The sequence below is a fragment of the Podarcis bocagei genome, assembly GCF_964188305.1.
Source record: "Podarcis bocagei genome assembly, chromosome: 3".
NCBI lineage: Eukaryota > Metazoa > Chordata > Lepidosauria > Squamata > Lacertidae > Podarcis > Podarcis bocagei.
In genome coordinates this window covers 65,910,983-65,930,855 of record NC_138127.1, presented here as the reverse complement: position 1 = coordinate 65,930,855, position 19,873 = coordinate 65,910,983, and the positions used below count along the sequence as shown (strand labels likewise).

At 40.0% G+C, this 19,873-nt stretch overlaps 1 protein-coding gene across 6 annotated transcripts in view; it reads left to right on the top strand.

Moving 5' to 3' along the window:
- Positions 1-19,873, top strand: part of AKT3 (AKT serine/threonine kinase 3) — a 109,141-nt gene that overhangs the window by 80,810 nt on the left and 8,458 nt on the right. The window contains exons 10-15 of one of the 6 annotated variants that reach the window (XR_014006408.1): positions 1,102-1,230; positions 4,812-5,026; positions 6,895-6,982; positions 10,636-10,750; positions 11,985-12,044; positions 19,645-19,697. Coding sequence is in view for 4 of the 6 variants with exons in the window: in XM_081188115.1 (XP_081044241.1) it covers positions 1,102-1,230; positions 4,812-5,026; positions 6,895-6,982; positions 11,985-12,044; positions 19,645-19,747 (595 nt within the window). In the remaining 2 variants the exon portion in view is untranslated. Of the gene's footprint in view, positions 1-1,101; positions 1,231-4,811; positions 5,027-6,894; positions 6,983-10,635; positions 11,932-11,984; positions 12,045-19,644; positions 19,748-19,873 lie in introns of those variants that run through there. The other 5 variants (XR_014006409.1, XM_081188115.1, XM_081188116.1 and 2 more) reach the window with 5 other exon arrangements.

Here is a 19,873-nt window from a genome sequence, read left to right as displayed (position 1 = left end):
GTATTTTCTATCACTGTAATGGGCAAATTGGATCAGATTGCCAGATCAGCATAGATAAACATCATATAGTGCATTTCTACTCAGAAGTAGGTCATTTTGAGTTCAATGAGAGCTACTTATATGTAGCTGTATAGAGGAGCAAATATGAATAATTTTTTTTATCTGTACATGGCAAAGTAAACAGTTGATACATATAAGAGTTATATGTATCACGTGTGGTCTTCGCATATTCACACTCCCATCCAGGCTTACGCTGATGTCTCTGAATGCTTGTGGAGTGCTTTTGAGGAATCGCAAACAGGCAAGCAAGCAGCAGTTATCTTACAATTTGGCCCACCAAAATGAGCAGCTGGCATTAAATTTAACTGTGTTGTCTCACTTTTGCCTTGCAGCAAATGAAGTGGTTCACAAGGTCCTGCTGATCACCCTTGATGGAATGAAAAGTTCATAGGCCACTAATTTCAGTGTCTCTCTCTCTCCCCCCTTTGCTTCTAGAGCTCATTTCATATTTGATTCTCTAATTACAATTGCAAATAGTATGCAAAGTGAGTTTAGATCTGGTTATCTGAACTAGGAATATAAATTATTATATTATAAAAATACTATAATCAGAATGGCGATCATCCTGTGACGCTGTAAATGATACTTACAGGACCAAACTATGGGGCCAAACTAGACAAGACACAAAGGATCTGTGATCAAATTTCCTGCTGTTTCTATTTCTCCCTCCCTTTAAACTAGCTTTGGGAAGCATCTAATTTGCCGCCAGAAACTATTATTTGACTCTTTGGCAAATAGTATTGTGTATGTGTGGGAATAGGATTAAGAAAATGTTACAGGAGCAAAGGGTTAAACATTATTGACCCAGCACTGTGGGCTCCGATTAAAACTGGGGACCCAGCAAATGCTTATAATAGAAGTTCAAAATGTTGGGAGAATTGATCACCAATTTCCAGTGCCTCATCTGGTTTGGCTCTTAATAATAGTAAAAATTGTAATAATGACTACAAAGTTGCTGGGTGTTTTTGTTTTTTTTTTGGTTAAACAGTGATTTTCCTTTAAATGTTTAAAAACCAATTTTGTGTTATTTGTAATATACAGTTAGAGAATCTAATGTTGGATAAAGATGGACACATAAAAATTACAGATTTTGGACTTTGCAAAGAAGGGATCACAGATGCAGCTACTATGAAAACGTTCTGTGGTACCCCAGAGTACTTGGCTCCAGAGGTATGTCAGCATTTTACTTTGTACATTTTAAATATGAAATATTTAACTTAATTACAACATACTTGTCAATAGTAATTGGTATATTTGAAAACTGGAAAATATTGTTACAAGGGCTAATACTTTTTATAGCCTTTTATCATGAGGATGTTTAAATGTTGTTTAAACATTAGCACAAATATTTATGTGTATCTGTGTATCTGAAGAAGTGAGCATGCACCCGAAAGCTCATACCAATAACAAACTTAGTTGGTCTCTAAGGTGCTACTGGAAGGAATTTTTTTATTTTGTTACAAATATTTACTTTCAAGCTAGTAATTTTTACAGCAGAACTATTAAAATATTTTTCTATAGATCGATTCCTATGTACATTTAATTGTAAGTGAAGCCTTTTCTTAAAAATAAGGAGCATGCTTCTTTAGTATTTTCACGCAGCTATCTAAATATAGGGCATAAAAAGAAAAAGACACAGATTACATGGTTGAAAATAATGGGATGGGAATTTTAGTTCTAAGGAATGACTGGAGGAAGTTCAAGGAACACTGCTAAAGTACCTGTACCTGAAGGCAGCTCTGGCTTAATCTGAGCAATTTAATCTCCTAGAAAATATTTTGCTTTGAGATACAGCTCCAGTTAAGTTTTGCCAAGTTTTCATTAATATTTATCTAAGTTAATATCTTCACCAACTTTAAGAGTGGGTTTTATTTCTCAGGGTCAAAAGGCTTAGAATGCCCTCTTTTCCAGTTAAGAGTGCAGAGACTTTTGCGGAGCAAAGCAACTGCAACCTGCTCTCCAGCAGCCACGCATTCCCACTAAACCCTGGTTTGACTTAGCATGAGAAAGACCAGCTCAGTTTGCATCTATCAAAGGATGATGCAACCATTGTAACAACTTCCTGTGATGATGGAGATACAGTAGATATACCAACTGGCATAGCTGTTTTGCCTTTGTGTGGTACTAATAGGGCAATTCTTGTTTCCATTTATATCAGTGAACTGAGCCATGTGCCAGAAAACACCCTAGTCCTATTTAGTGTGATAAGGAAGCTTCTAGGTGATAGTTGAGTCCTGTCTTTCTTTCAGTTGAAGCAGTAGATAACTGGGTCCTTTTGCTGTAATAACGATTGAAATCAAGATCCTAAGTGGTCTAATATTTGGTTGTATTTAGATCTATGTTTAGATAAAGCAGCTGGTTTATTTTGTACATTATCTATGTACTTCACTTCACTTGTTATCATGCCGTATGGGGTCTGTACCTGACACATTAGTGTGTCAGCTGTGATGTGTAGGTGTGTCACTGGAAAGGGGTTAGTTTAACCTCCGGTTTGTTAGTAAAACTGAATTACTGTTTTGTGAAATGATACATGTCTAAAAAGTGTGTCACCAACATGAAAAGTTGGGAAAGCTCTGATCTCACTTTTATGGCAAATATAGGCTGCAAGTGTGTGAAAGTTGGTTCTCTTGGTAGCTACTGTACAAGTAACAGTAATATGCAAACTCAACAATTTCTAAACAGGAACCTCTTGTAGAAATGTTGCACAACTTCTGCATTGTAACTGTTCTTCCTTTATGTGCCCATCCTGCAGGGTGTGATGTGCACCCTGTCTGGAATGTCTGATGCTTCACTGTTACTGAAGCTAAACAGGTGCAGAATTTGTAAGTCCCTCAGATGACAGATCACTGGAAGCCTCATAAAAACACAAAAAGTACTAGGTAGATAGCAAACAAGAGTTCTTGCACAGTTGTCAGTATTAGAATCCAATTAAACCTGTCAATTTAGTTGTTCAGTTCTTTAGTTCTTTGACACCCATCCTTCAAAGAATGGCTCAGAATACAGTATATTTTAATTTTTCTGTTTAATTAAAGAAATGTTTCAATGCTTATGTTCTTTGAGAAAAATAGGAAACTATTATTCTGTTCATTTACTTATTTAATATTAGAAAAAATCTCTTAAACAATTTACATCTATCATAAGACCTTACCAACAAAATTTTTTAAAAATTGCAAATACATTATGAAAATCCATCTGTAAAAGGCAACACAATCAAAAGCTAAACTAATTATTTGAGCTTCCAGCTTTTCTGTTGAGTTAGCAATACCTGTTCAATCCTCCAATTGTAAAACAGTTTAAAAAATCCAATGTAGCTCACATGCAAGACCCAACAAAATTAAGTGCTAAGTACATTTTTGGCAGTTGACTTTTATTATGCCCAGTCCTCAAATGTACGAGTGGATAATCATCTGAATGTTACTTATTTTTCACATGCTTATGTGATCACACAAAAAGTGCATGCTAAAAAGAAGCAGATGGTGACAGATGGGGAAGGTTGAATAAGGTGGCTTTGGAAACCTAGAAAAATGCACTTCTGCAATAGTGTAAAAATAAAAATTTATTTGATTGCCAAGTTACAGATAACAAAACAAGAACTCGGGATGAAACCTTGATCGTATATGACAAAATTATTTTACAATAATCCTTATAAAATGTCTTATTATGATGATTGTATCATAGCGTATTTTTGTATATTTTATAATGAATAAAAAAAATGACGCACATGTTCTTGGAAGTAAGTCCCATTGAAGTCAGTACTGTAAAACTTACTAGAGTAAACATCTGTGGAATGAGAACATTAGAGTAATAAAATTTAGTTGCAGAAAAAAGGGGGGGTAGTTGTATTGCGTTTTACTGTGCTTAACAGTCAAGATAACTTGTTCCATGCTTCAGTAACAAGCAAGTATCATATTTTCCTAATACAATATTGAAAAATGAAATATTTTACCACACAAACAGCACTGCAATGAAAGGCACCTAGCCCGAAGAATCAATAACTTACTAAAACATTATTATGGTTAAAAGCCCTAATATTTTGTTTTAATTTAAGTAAAGCATTTTTGTAAATACTTGACATACACCTAAGCTTAAGATATTTGCATTGTAGCAGCTGGTGGGTGGGACAGAGCCACCCTTCTGACACTGGCATTTCTACAGCTTAACTGGAAAGTGCTGGCGCATCTGCAAACCACTTACCTAGTTCTGCCCTTTCCCGGCACTATCCAGGTAAGCTATAGCAACACCAGTGCCAGGAGGCTAGCACTGGCTCTCCACATGTGCTTCTACTGAATTTTCACATTACCTCATCTGCTTAGCAGTTGGGGGGCTTGATTGGGTCTAGTGTAGCTTCAGCCCTTGCATATGGATGAATTCCAGTGCTCCTTGCTTCCAAAGTTATTTTACTGGTGCATGTTTATTACAAAGGAAGTATTTAAGTTCTTCCCACATCCCCACCCAGCCTTCCAACTCATGCCCTATAGCATGGTTAGTTTGCATTGTTCAAAGACAGGCATCTGGAAGAGGATGTGAGGGGAGGCCCCTTGACCTGGAAGCAGAGGGTGATGAAAGTGAGGGAGACTCCCTTACTTTACAAGTACTACACCTGGTTTAAAAAGGACGGAGTCATGAAATACGACATGAAATAATGATAAAAAAGTTTAATAGTGGTCAGGCTACCTACACTATAAAATGGACACACACCCTTTAAAGTAATGACTAGTGTAAATTTCAGTACCTTCCTGTTCCTGTTTTAGGTTTTGGAAGACAATGACTATGGCCGTGCAGTGGATTGGTGGGGCCTTGGAGTTGTTATGTATGAAATGATGTGTGGCAGGTTGCCATTCTACAACCAAGATCATGAAAAACTTTTTGAACTAATACTAATGGAGGATATAAAATTTCCCCGAACATTGTCATCCGATGCAAAATCACTACTTTCAGGTCTCCTGATAAAAGATCCAAATAAACGGTAAGTCTGACAGAATGCCAATTAAGCACAAGTAGGCATTTTCATCCTAAAATACATAAAGGGTTTGTAGCACACATAGCACACATAGATGACTAGTTCTGGGGTCTGCCAGAATCCTTGTGCAAATTCTTTTCTGCACAGCATTCTGTATATGTTGCTTAAAGGGTTGAATGTTGCTGTCTGGTCTTTGACCACAATAAAGATTGATTGAGGGAAGGGTTGAATGTTTTCAGGTCAAATATTGCCCCTAGAGTAGCAGGCCCTTCTAGGGATTTTTGTGCATTTTGTTCATTCTTCAGGCACTGGTGTCATCCTTGATTTTCTTAAGACAGACCAAGAACAAGGCCTGGCTCCAGACGCCCTCAGGAGATAGGCAGTGGTCCTAGGCAGTGCCTTCCCCCTGGTAGACCACTGCTGTGTGAGAAAACAATCTAAGGTCAAAGAGGTTCCTCAGAGGGGTCACTCACCAGTTGGGGATTGTCATGAACTTGAAGTTGAGGAAAGGTTACCTCCCATTTCAGCGGACCACAGGAAGTTTCCTTTTTAAAGGCACCTTTTGACTCTGCCTCCAGGAAGAGTTAGCCTTTGCTTGTATGCTCTGTTCTCCGCTGACCAGCTTGATGATAACTCGGGATTAAGTGGGTAGTGCAGAAGCAACCTCGAGGGCTGGCTAAAATATGTCTTAGGGCTCATAATCTTCCGAAATCACATTCCTGATTAATGTTCCATCAGGCTTGGAAAGAACATGCTGTGTCAGAATTATTAATACACATTTAGATTTTCATCCTGTCTTTCAAATACATCTTCCCAGTGGTTTCAGTAAATTACTAAAAATGCCACAACACAAGTATTACTTAGAAATAAACTAAAAGCAGCTCTGCATATATGAATTAAAAGATGTGGAGCTCTTGAGTGGTGTGATGAACAAGCTAGTTGCCCTCTACCACCAGTTCAAAATCAAGCCAAAGGTGGACTTGTTTTAGTTTGTTTATAAGATGATCCCCTACCCGTGGCCTAATGTTTACAATGGTAATGTAAGATAGCCTAATTATGCTAAAGGAGAGAAGATGGAAGGAGCGTGAAAAAGATGTTGATTAATGGCAACGTTATCTTTTAAAGCAAGCAGGGAGATGAGAACCTAAACAGTAATAGAAGCAAAATTATTTTGAGAGGTGAAAGCAGGCATTGAAATTCAACACGGAAGTGTCACATTTGGGATGAATTCCAAGGCATAGTAGGTAATAAAATAAAATAAAATAGAAATGTACATCAGATGTAGATGTACTGTAGGGGATGGGAAAGGTCCTTATCTGCTGTGTTTCAAAATCTGTGCTCAGGTTACTAGAAGTCTTTGTAGTTCAAGAGTCTTGAGGCCTATTTATAGTACACCCCATATGCAAAACTGCTTTTTAATTTTAGAACATCTTAGGTGATGTGATGACTCAAAACAGAACAGGAAATGCAAGTACTTCATGCATCTTGTGTATTACTTGTCTTGTGTGAAATACATATTTGCAATAGAAATTATTTTTTAAAAAACCTCTCCACATGAGCACTCCCTGCATTCCCAGACCTGCTCAACTGAATTGCAGGTTGTAGCTAGTGTGGGTGGGAATACATGAACTCCAAGCCTTGCTCTTTAGGGTATTAATACTAGATGTGCGCATTCTTAATTTTGAAAAAATGAATCCATTAACCTCCAACATGAATACACATCAAACAGGTAAGTAACATATTTGTCAAATGTTGTGCTGTTCATAGAATGGTTTTAATTTTTGGTGAAACTAAACTTTGTAGGTAAAAAGAGCATCCTGCTTTGCTTTGTTTTTTGCTAATAAGACATATGTAATTTATACTTTCCCAAATAGTCTTGGTGGAGGACCAGATGATGCTAAAGAAATTATGCGACACAGTTTCTTTGCTGGAGTGAACTGGCAAGATGTATATGATAAAAAGGTAGGTTTGTGTAGGATGGCACTGAATGCTTAAGATATTGCACATCTAGATTTTTTAAAAAGGTAAACATTTTGAAAACAGCAATTTTTATAGTCCCATAAACTAGTGAAACCACAGGCCAAAATTCAGTGCTTTTAAGTCCCATTGGTTTCAGTGGGATCTTTGAGTATGTGCATTTCACTACTACTGAACTTAATATGACTTGGAAATGTCAGAAACCTAGAAGCACCCTATGACAGCTAGAAGTGGATGTGGAATTCTGTTTTCAAGTCACTTCTGTGTGTGCCAATCTACAGCCCAAACTACTAGCTATCCAGAATAGGGACCAGGGGGTGAATTTAGTTTTTTCCACAAAGCTACAAATTGGGGATATCTAAGAGGAGCTACACATCTGCATTAATTTGGGTTGGGTATTCTCAGTCAGAAATTGTATGGCTATTAATCCATTCCTAATTATGAAATGTCAGCGTCTTTCTCCCTACCCCAATTAGGTTGAGATCATTTTGCTAAATATAAATTACCCCATCCCCTAAAAACTTTGTTCTGTCATAAAAATATATTTTTGAACGTAACAATTATTTTTGCTTGCTTTCTGTTCAAATCATCACAAAAGAACTATTAGGCAGCATCTCTTTGTACAAATGTAATACATTTTTTACTTGTTACTCTTTTGCAAATGATAACTGTGGTATGTTTTAAATATATGTGTGATGGTCAAAAAGGAAATAGGCTAGGATATTTGTATTACAGAAATATACTTTTTATGCTGTTGTGCTGCATCTTGCCTCATTACGTTTGAAGGGCATGCTAGTGTAATTCATCATGACTTGACAAATTATTTTTATTTCAAAAATGTATTTCTATGAAATTGATTCTAGATTATTAAAGGGTTTTAAATACTCTTTAGCCTCTCAGGCTCTAGAACCTTCAATTCATGTTTGAGCCTTGGAGGATTTTTTCTTGTCTTATTCTGCCTTGGCAACCCCCTCTGTTAAGGTGAAAAATGGTGTTTTAGGTCAATCTTTGTATCAGACTGATTTGTTCATGTAACCTTTTCCCCAACCACAAGTGCTGAACTTTTCCAAAAATTATAGTAGTAAAGTTTATAAAAATAAATGCAATTAAATACATACTAAATACTGTTTTGACCGATGCCCAAATGAAAGAATAATACAGTGAGTCAAATTTGTACTTTATTTAGTAGATTCCTTTTTTTAAAAAATATTATTATTATTATATTGTTTAATGCAAGCAAGGGGAACCACTGGCCAAGTTGATCCTGGACCACCAAGAGTCCAAGTTGGCTTGCAAGGTCATTTCCCTGTCCATCAAGTTATTAGGAGCACAGGGTTCAGTCCTGCTGGAGTCTGTGCATTAGCGGTAGGGAATGTGCTGGCAAAGCAAACTCCTGCAGCTGGCAAGTTTGAACCCTTTACTCACCAGCAAGTAGTGGAAGGTGCAGTCCTACTGGGGAGTCAGTCCTGTGGGTTCAACTCCATGGGGAATGCCCTGGTGAAGTAGGCCCTTGCAGCCAGCAGGATTGAACCTTCCGCTTGTCCATTAGTGAGTGAGGGGTTCATTCTAGCTCAGTTTGGCTGCACTTGCCTGTTACTCTGCTAGTAACAGGCACACGTAGCCAAAATAGGTGTGGGGATGTTTGAAAGCCCTTTTGCAAAGAGCCCTCACTGCTGGGCTCTTTGCAAAAGGTCTCTCAAACAGCACCATGCTGCAGTTTGAAGCCCCGACAGTTGGGGTTAGGTCAGCATCACTGATAGCACCTATTTGTCAGATTTGGTCCTCCACTGGCCAGGAAAGGCTTCCCAACCCTGACTGAATGTAACCACATAGTACGGTGCACTGGTGTAAATTTCTGGCAGAGTAACTCAATCTGCACTAAGACTCATGGAACATGTAGCAAGAGCCAGCAGGTGAGGAATTATTCAGAAAACCTCAATGGGTTGGAACCCAAGAACCATGAGTGGAGGGGGACTTCTCCACTTATTTTGCACCACAGCTCCCGGCATCCCCTAAAGGTTGTTTATGAAGGTTGAGGGACTCTTCAGAATGGTGTGGGGTAGAACAATCAGTGCTGCTTGGGGAGAGAAGATGGGCTAAAACTGGGCAGAGGCAGCTTGTGCAAATGAGGCCAGAGCATTTGATTCTGGACTGACACAGGTTGTGAAGAAATCTTAATAATCTCTGTTAAAATAATAAAATGTTTGATTTGGTATCATGAATTCTTGAAAATTCACATTTTATTTGTTGTTTGGTTCTGGTTTACACATTATTATCATAGATGTTAAGCTGTTTGCTGAAATTACGTTAGCCTTTCTCTAGGATGTGGCAAATGTATTTAATTTAGGGGTGGGAAAGCTTTCATTCCAAGGGTCACATTCTCTCAGAGACAGCCTTATGGGGGCGCATGCCAGTGATGTGTGTGGTGGTGGGGCATTGTCAAAATTTGGTGGTGATGGCAGTCTGTAATTTCCATAATCCTCATCCCAGCTCATAAACCTTGTTTCTATTTCAGTTTTAGAGCTTGTAGCTGCTCACATTTAATTAAAAAGTGAGAGTGGTGTTTCCTCCACCTTAGGTACTTGCACATGAGCTATCTGAGCTCCTTAAACTATTAAGGTTGTGTTCAGCTAAATTCTACCCAGACTAGATCTACTGAAATCAATGGACCTAATGTCCTTTTAATTTCAGCAGGTCTACTTGGAATATGACTAATGTTGAATACAGCCTGTATGCATGACACTGAACTTGATGAACCTTTCTGTGATCTAAGTACAGTGGCACCTCGGTTTACGAACTTAATCCATTCCGGAAGTCCGTTCTTAAACCAAAACCATTCTTAAACTGAGGTGTGCTTTCCCGAACGAGGCCTCCCACCGCCAGTGCCCTTCCACTGTTAGGATTCTGTTCTTAGACCAAGATAAAGTTCTCAAACCGGAACACTGTTTCCAGTTTTGCGGAGTTTGTAAACTGAATTGTTAAACAGGACTTTCTTAAACTGAAATACCACTGTACATCATATTTTGGGGTCACATATATAAAATATTATTTTAGTATTTATTATTAAATATAGCACGGATTCAAATAGTAAAGATATATTTAGATTTAAGTTACAGCTGACTATATCCAAAAGGCTTTAGTGGTAATTGCATTATTAGTCCAGTCTGTATGCAACACATTCAAGCTAAGAAAAATTATTAGTCTGGATTGCGTACATCCCCTCCTGTGCTTTCAGTAATGGTGCTGTGGGCACTACTATTTTAAACTGATAGGGTTTTTTGTTTGTTTTGTTTTTTTCTTTGCTTTTGGTTGTTCCCTCATTTTGATTCCATGTAGTTCAGCTCTTTTCTTTTCCTATACCAGAATCTGGGATGAAAGTGGGTGTCGCCTGCTCAATGTGTTAGTATAGAGAAAGCTATGTTTGTTCTCTTTACTGATAGATAAAGAGGACAGGATGGTGTGTCTATCACAAAGCTTCCATGCTTCCATAGTGTCTGTCTGTGATTGGGGTGTGGTTGCAGATGAACCAACTGAAGCTGAATCCATGGGGGGGGGGGAGAACCCAACTCAAATAATTATTGATAGAAAGCTGTTTGGTCTAGGAGGCTTGAGGACACAAGTAATTAATGGTGTTTCAGCTTCTTCTGCTCACTTAGGTTGCAGTCTTGTGATGCTTCTGAATCTGTTGCTGCACATAGATTTTCTGGCCATTGCTGTGACATGGCCAGTAATGCTTTCCTTTAACTACATTTGGTGAGTAGGCTAATGACCATTTCCATACTTAGACATGGCAACCATTGTTCATACTTTTCCAGCACACTCTATTCCTGAAGGCAATTTGGAACTTGAAGCGGTGCTAGGTTGGTTGCAGATGCTAGCTTAATGGCTTAACAGACGGGTCACCAGGAGTGCTGAAGAGCCAACCATAGCTTCCTATTCAGTATACTTTAGGGCAGGGTCAGCTGGCATGGCAATGCCATGGAGCTGGCTTCCTGTTAGTGGTGTCGCTGCTGTTGTCCTAGTGCAGGGGCAAGATAATGCCAAGGCCAGGGCAACGGAAGCACCAGATTGGCTCCGTTGTGCACCTGTGCCACCCCAGTCTTGCTACCACCTTGTCCCATCCCACCTCATCTTGGTAAGTGACACTACTGCCACAAGGCCAGCACTGCCCTGTCACACTGACCACTACTGTTTCAGGTTTTAATCCATAAAGCCCAGAAAAGGGCTATTAAGACAGTGTTGTGTCCTTATAGTGTAGTAGATGCAGACAGCAGTTGCTTTAGATCAAGGGTAGGTTTCTCAACCAATTAATTTACTGTAAAATAGTAAGCATGGATCAAAGGAACCCCTGTTTTCACAGCTCCTCTACCTGTAGCCCCGTACCACATTCCACACCACCCTGAAGTGTCCCTTTGGCCTTAGGAGTGGCCTTTGCACAACGCACTGCACTTGAAATAATGTCCCATTGTGCAAGCAGAACTTTGCTTGCTCTTCTCTGGATCCTAGCCGTGATTATGTTTGCCACATGGCACCCCAAAAGTCCTGAAATCCTGAAAGATTTGCAGTGTTAACAGTCTATCTGTTTCAGTATCCGCATGAAAAATTGACACTGACAAGTGTGAGCTGTTGCTGTAGGAACTAAGTCATCTCCAATGCTATTTGTGTAAAATTGTTCTCTACACATAACCTATAGTGGGTGTTTTTTGCACAGTTTTAGAGCACTTCCTAGATTTTCTAGCAACCTTTTTTGAGGTGCAGTTGTTACAGTTCTCATTAGAGAATCTAGAAACAAAGGAAGAGCATCTGTTTATTCATTATTTTTTTTAAAAGTTAAACATCAGGCATTGTGTCCTTACCCAACTCAAAACTCTAGCTGTTCATCACTTCCTTAACGTATATTTTTTATTATATTTTTCATGATGCCACTATAGAAGGAATATTGTTAGGAAGGGGTTTCTTACTGCATTTCTCTTATTTTCTTCTGGAGGTGGTGTTGAAGTTCCATGTGCTGGTTCCTCATTTCTTGACAAGAGTTCTTCAGAAGCTGGTAATGTTTTTTAGAGGGTTTCCCTCTAAAATTGGGTGATTTGTTTTGACAGTTTCCATAAACTTCTGTTACCAAAGGAATATTTTGTAGGATGTAATGTGTACAGTTATTTTTAACAATAAATAACATTAGACTCAGAGTATAAATATCCCAGGAGTGCAATTGGAAAGTGCTTGTGTCGCTCCCTTACCCTGCTGTACACTGGGAGCAAAAGATCTATGAGATGGAACCAGCAGCACAGACAACCAAGGTACTTCAGGAGGGGGGCAGAGGATAATAAGTTATGCCAGGAGTTTGTGAGGAAGGAGAAACATTGTGATAGCTGAAATGGTGGAAATGGAAGTAAAATTTTGTGATCTACGAACAGTCTTGGTCACTCTTTAGACATTATTTTAAAAGTGCTTAATGTAAGAGCCCAATCCCATATGTAGTCAGAAATAAGTCTCATTTTGTTTCTTGAGACTTGCATTCACATTACTTTTAATAGGTTTTGCAGCATTAAACTAAGTTGGGGTTTTTATATTTTCTGCAAGTAAATTACTATGGCATATTTTGAGGGTCAAAAATACCATTTAGATTTATGCAAGGAATGCATTTATATCGTAGTTTTGAAACTGACAGGAGTCTATAGGTTTTTTTAAATTTTGGTATTTGCTGCTTTTTTCTCAGGATTATTTCACTGAGATTACATTTTCATTTATTAAATTTGTATTAGGCCTTTCAACCCAAGAGCCCCCATAACAACATATTAATAATACACAAGAACAATAAAACCTACAGTATAAAATAGGCCTCGGAGTGAAACAACCTACCAAGAAATCAGAAATCTAGACAGTCCCACAACAGTCTATCTTTTACATCAGCCATATCTATAAACTTGGCGAAATAAATGCATCTTAATCTAATGCACAACAGTGTAGGGATTGATCTTGATGGAGAGAGAGTTTGAGAAGGTTGTGTTCCACATTGTCACTTAACGAGTTATGGATGCTCACGGAACTGTGAGCAGGTCCTCTCCCACAAATCTTAATGGGATGGCAGGTAAGAAGGGAAGCAGTCCTTCTGATACTTGTGTCGTAGGCCATATAGAGCTTTAGAGACACAGCATCTTAAATTTGGCCCTGTAGCAAACAGGCAGCCAGTGCCAGTCCTTAATTATAGCTGTTATATGAATCCACTTTATGGCACTGGTCAGTAACTTGGCCGCCACATTCTGCAGTAGATCCAACTTCTAGATCATCTTCAAGGGCAGTTCCCTGTAGAGGGCATTGGTTACCAGAGCATGTAGTATCTTGGCAGAGCAGAAGTTGTAGCTGGTAAACCGGCTGCCTGGGCCTAAGGCAGGCATCCCCAAACTCAGCCCTCCAGCTGTTTTGGGACTACAACTCCCACCATCCCTAGCTAACAGGACCAGTGGTCAGGGATGATGGGAATTGTCATCCCAAAACAGCTGGAGGACCGAGTGTGGGGACGCCTGGCCTAAGGAGACAATGATGACTATAAGAGCAGCTCCAAGCTACAAACTTTCTCCTTTAGGGGAAATGCAATTCTGTCCAGAACAGGCAGTCTTCTCAATAATGAATATTGCTGATAATGTTAACATGCTTATACTTTTGTCTGACGGTTGCTTTATGCTGGTAGAGAACACTTCTGTTTGTGTAAGTGGGGCTGTCAATTTTTACCGATCTCCCTTACCTGCCGTAGCCCCTTGCCAAACTGCTTCTGAGGGTTGGGGGAACCTTCTAGAACAGTGTGGGGTATGGCATGGAGGGCTCAGTAAAAACAGAACTCTGAGACCTGACTCAAGCTCTGTGGTATCTGCTTGTGCCTTTTGTGCTGTTTTCTTCATGACACACAAACGTGCAACTTATTAAGCAGTGAAGCTAGTAAAGTCTCAACTAAAACATGTCAGTTCACTGGGTAGGGAGGGAGGGCAACAGTGGCCATATCTGTGGATTGTTTCACCTCCAGTGTCATATGGGATGTTAGGAACGAACTATGTTGACTAGAGGGGCTTAAACTTGACTAAAGGTCTAGATTTCAATGTGCATAATATGCAAGAGGAATTAGAAAGGAACTGTCGTATAACTGCAGCAATAGAGTGGGAGAGCTTTTGCACTACTTTTCCTCTGAGTATGCTTGAAAGCGAACTTAATCCAAGTTCAAATGAAAGGAAGTGACCAAGCCACAGTGGCTTTGATGAGACTGTGGCCTGGATTTGCTTGGTGGTCCTGATGCGGCAGGCATGTTGGCAGCTCCACGTATAGCGCCCTTGTGCAGGCGCAATCAGCATCGCACTATCCCTGCTACGTTAGAAGTCTACAGGTGGATCTGCACAACTCTCCTAGGCAAGCGTCTGAGCGTCTGAATCAAATAAGATTTGAGTTAAACGTGAACAATTGTAGCAACATCTTTAGTAGGACTATGGCTTGGACCGAAGATTAATAAGCCATGGCTTGCTGTCAAATATTGGATGGATTTTTTCATGTTCTGAGTACCCTTTGCAATCAACACAGTGGATCAGTTCCATTGTAACATTTATGATCCAGTGTATATTGTGGGCTTGCTGGAGCACTCCCTCTTCTCTTTCCTTTGCAAGGTTTTCCTGGTTTAAGTGATCTTTAACAAACCAAAGTTTGAAGAACAGAATCCTGGTTTACAAACCTATTTTATGGAGACTGCTTAATGATGTAGACATCGTGGAAATCTGATTTACCAAACCAGGAAGTCTCATGAAAGTGGGACAGCAGTTAAGGCAGGAATGGTGTGTTGGAATAGAAATGTTTTGCTTGACTCAATGGATGTGTGCCTGACATATTGTGGCACTCATGCCTATGAACTGATTTTCATTTTAGCTGTTTGGGATGCAGAATGCAATACTTTTTCAATAATAGTTCTGTTTAACTATGTTTATGTTCTTACACTTCTAGTGTTGCTCCATTATATTTTTCGCCTATGTACCCTGGATATGTGAACAACAGTCGTACCTTGGAAGTCGAACGGAATAATAATAATAATAACAACAACAAAAAATTAACAATAACAATAGTAATAATTTATTTATACCCTGCCCATTTGACTGGGTTTCCCCAGCCACTCTGGGTGGCTTCCAACAAAAAATTAAAATACAGTAGTCTGTCAAACATTAAAAGCTTCCGTAAACAGGGCTGCCTTCAGATGTATTCTAAAAGTCTGGTAGTTGTTGTTCTCTTTGACATCTGGTGGGAGGGCGTTCCGCAGGGCGGATGCCATTACCAAGAAGGCCCTCTGCCTGGTTCCATGTAACTTGGCTTCTCACTGTTGAGGGAACCACCAGAAGGCCCTCAGTGCTGGACCTCTGGGCAGAACGATGGGGATAGAGATGCTCCTTTAGGTATACTGGACCGAGGCCGTTTAGGGCTTTAAAGTTCAGCACCAACACTTTGAATTGTGCCTGGAAACATACTGGGAGCCAATGTAGGTCTTTCAAAACCTGTGTTATGTGGTCTTGGCAACTGCTCCCAGTCACCAGTCTAGCTGCTGCATTCTGGATTAGTTGTAGTTTCCGGGTCACCTTCAAAGGTAGCCCCACGTAGAGCGCATTGCAGTAGTCCAAGCAAGAGATAACTAGAGCATGCACCACTCCGGCGAGACAGTCGGCGGGCAGGTAGGGTCTCAGCCTGCATACCAGATGGAGCTGATAAACAGCTGCCCTGGATACAGAATTGACCATCCTCCAACCGCCTCCAGACACTCATACAGGACTTTCACCGTCTTCACTGGTTCTGATTTAAAAGAGTGGTAGAGCTGGGTATCATCCGCATATTGATAGACACCCAGCCCAAACCCCCTGATGATCTCTCCCAGCAGCTGCATGTAGATGTTGAAAAGCATGGGGAAGAGGACAGAACCCTGAGGCACCCCACAAGTGAGAGCCCAGGGGTCTGAACACTCATCCCCCCCCCACCACTTTCTGAACACGGCCCAGGAGGAAGTTCGACTTCCAAATCGCTGCTTCTGGTTGGCTGCAGGAAGCTCCACCGGACATTTGGCTTCCAAAAGAACGTTCAAAACAGTCACTTCTGGGTTTCGATCGTTCGGGAGCCAAAACATCCGAGTTCCAGGGCGTTCGACAACCAAGGCACGACTGTATTAAGAAACTTTGAAGCAATGCAGGGTGTTGCTTTTTATTTTGGGAATTAATCCTGGAAATGTGCTTGAGGTTATGTAATACTGACGTACTTATCAGCTCTGAACTTTTATTTGCTACTTTGAGAACATAAAATGCATTTGCTCCAGTGTAGTTGGATGAGAAAGCACATGATTGTTGCACATGTTATATCTCCCTGATCCAGCTACCATGGCTGAGTGCATGGAGCTATTTTTAAAAAGAGTAATGATGGCTATGAGAAGGAAGAGATGCAAGTTGAACAGTTAGATTTAGTCAACCTTCTCTCTGCTAAACTGCTTTTTAAAGAGACTACATGTGCATAGAAGTGGGACGTGGGTGGCGCTGTGGTCTAAACCACTGAGCCTCTTGAGCTTGCTGATTGAAAGGTTGGCAGTTCGAATCTGCACAACAGAGTGAGCTCCCATTGCTCTTTCCCAGCTTCTGCCAACCTAGCACTTTGAGTTGATGAATAGGTACCACTGTGGCGGGAAGGTAAATGGTGTTTACATGTACTCTGGCTTCTGTCACAGTGTTCCATTTCACCAGAAGCACTTTAGTCATGCTGGCCACATGACCCGGAAAGCTGTCTGTGGATGAACACCAGCTCCCTCGTCCTGAAGCGAGATGAGCGCCACACCCCATAGTTACTTTTGACTGGACTTAACTGTCCTGGGGTCCTTTACCTTTTTTACTTTACACATGCATAAACCCATCAGCTGTGTGTTTGCATAGTTGGATCAGGGCCATTGCATATTATGTATAGTCTAATCATCAGTATGTAAATTTGACTTATTTTAGTCTAGCCAATACTGAGCTAGATAATCCAGCTTCCTGTGTTTTCTCTGTTTGGAGATTGAGGTTCAAACCCCCATTTAGTTGTGAGGCTCACTATTCCCCCTGAGCTCCATGAAGAAGAGTAGTATAGAAAAATGTAATTAATAAAAACAGATGGAGTTATAAGCTGCTATGCACACTTGAGAAATGAATCTTGATGTACATAATGGCTGTGCTTGGACATCACAGTAAACCATGGTTTATTAGAACAGGAAAGAGTGTAGCCTTCTACCAGGTTCACAAGGTCCCACCTTCCCTTTTTCCTGCTCTGGAATGGCTTCTGCAGTCTGTTTAAAGCAAACCAACTTTAAAGTGAAGCTGGCTTGCTTCAACAAATCATAATTAAGATTAGCCACTGCTTATGTAAAATGGGAAGGTTGTGTGAAAGCTTTTCGTAGAATGATCCTTCCTTCCTATTAGTGAGGGTGTTGCACACATGTTACTTACGTGATATTGGTCAGCGGTGGAGGCACTGCATCCTCATATTTTAAATGTGTGTGGTCCTTCTGTTATATAATATGGCTGAGCATGTTGCAGTGTACCTAGTGAAGGTAGATTATGGGAAGTTAAAGGCCTCCATCCTTCCCCAAGGGTTGGACAGAACAGCGCTTGAAGGGGGTGGATCATGTCTCCATATCTCAATTTTTTTTACAGCTTTCTCTCAGGCTTTTACTTTGTAGAAACCTCATTAGCATCTGGCTCCTCCAGTGCACTTTGTATCTTTATGGGATCTTCCCAATGCTGCCCTATATACCTACCTTTTCTTTTTATATTGTATATGCTGGAAGCCGCCCAGGGTCGCCGGGGCAACCTAGTCACATGGGCGGGGTACAAATAATAAAATGCTGGTACTGTTAAGTGTTGTATTCATACCAAAACACAGTGAAAGTCAAAAGCAGATTGTTTGCCACTAAAATGTTTAAAATATTACAGTTTTACCCAGTTAATTGAAACACATTGAATGTTGTTGTTATACAGTGGTCACACAGGTGTAACTAGGAATTTTATATTCTGATAATAATAAACTTTTTTTGCAAATGCAGTGAGTTGTTATTCAAGATGCGATTAAACATGTTTGTTTGAGTCATAGGTTGAGCTACCTATCCATTGCTTTTTTCAGGGAGGGTATGGGGTTGCAGTGGCGGGGGGCGGGGATGGCTTGCTTTCCTCTTTTAAGTTAGTGGATCAAAATCCATTGTGTGCGTGGAACAGCACTAATAGATATATTAGTGTAAATAATATATAATGTAAATAATTGTGCGTAACTGTAGAATTCTGTTAGTATTTAGAATAAGACTATAGTACAAATATGCATAGTATTCTTATTTTCTTTAACATACAATTGAATATTTCAGTTTTTTGTTTCAAAAACTTGGTTGTGGTGATGTAGAGTAACATTTTACTTTCCCTCTGCATTGAATGAAATTCTTTGTGGTATCAGAAGTGGTATTGGCTTTTATAGTTGCATGTTTATCATGGATATAAATTACAAATCAACTAATTGGAACAATATTACTATGGGAAGAATTCAACATTGCGCTAAGGCAAGAGTTCAACCAGGGTGAGCATTTTGGCTTGCCCAACGAAATGATCCCCCTCTCCTCCCCCCATGTTCTCCCAATACCCCTCCCCCGAGCCAATTAAGGGGGGCGTGCAGGGGGAGAAGAAGGGGGAAAGCCCCATTGCACAAGCAGAAGTCCTTGCATATGGCTTCCACTGACATGACTCATTTGTTGAATCCCGCCCTATGAAAATGCTTCAACACATTGTATATTATTTTGACATAACATCTGAATTCTAGCAATATCCAAGTCCTAGAAAGTTAATTTAACAGAATTAAATCACTTAGTCATTTAAACATGTGTTCATGAGTGCTGCCATATTTTGCAGACAATCTTCTGTTCCCCCATGGAGATACTCGTAGCAGCCACACATTCCTGTTGTCCAGAAGGCAAAAAATGAAATGTCTCTGTGAATGTGTGTTGACACTATATCATAAGAATTAACTGAGGAACTTCCTGCCCTTCTTCCTTCTCACAAGGCAGATTGCGTCTATTATTGTAGAACTGGGAAGGAGAGAGTTTGATTGGAGCAGGTCCTGATGTTGCCTTCACCTGGCTTCCTTGCTCTCTTCTTCTCACAAGATGGGTGCTGTCCCTTGTGCCAGCGAGCTGGGTCTGTGGGCTGCCACTTTCCCGACGTGCCCTGGAGTGATACTATGTCAGAAACTCCAGGGCAGGTTGGGAAACTGAACTGGTGGCTCGTAGACATTGTCAGAGTAGGAAGAGGATGCTCAAACTTTGAAGCAGCTCTGATCAGGACAGTGAGCAACAAAATAGTCAAATATCCATATACAACCACAAGGAAAATAAACATGAAGCAGACCAGTAGCTTTTTCATTTTGCAGTTTCAAGACCTAGAATAGCAAAAACTGTGGCCTAATGGCTTGCCACAAACTGGTTTTTAGGTAGACTTTCATTCCAGGATCATTGTTGTACCAGCTCTTTGTTCTAGCTGCTGGGCCAGAAGAGCTTCATGTACTCTTTTATATACTCCTGTTTTTAGCTTTATTGTGTTCGTATTCCTTAATGCATTTTTTCTTCCCTGTTCTTTCAGCTTGTCCCTCCTTTTAAACCTCAAGTGACGTCTGAGACAGACACCAGATATTTTGATGAAGAGTTTACTGCTCAGACTATTACAATAACACCACCTGAAAAATGTAAGTATCACATAAATGTTTATAGCATTTTAAGGTCTCCGTGGTTTTAGAGAATTTTTTTATGAAAAACGAAATTTACATACCGTACCCATTTTCTTTTTTAAAAATGTATTTTTATTAAAGTTT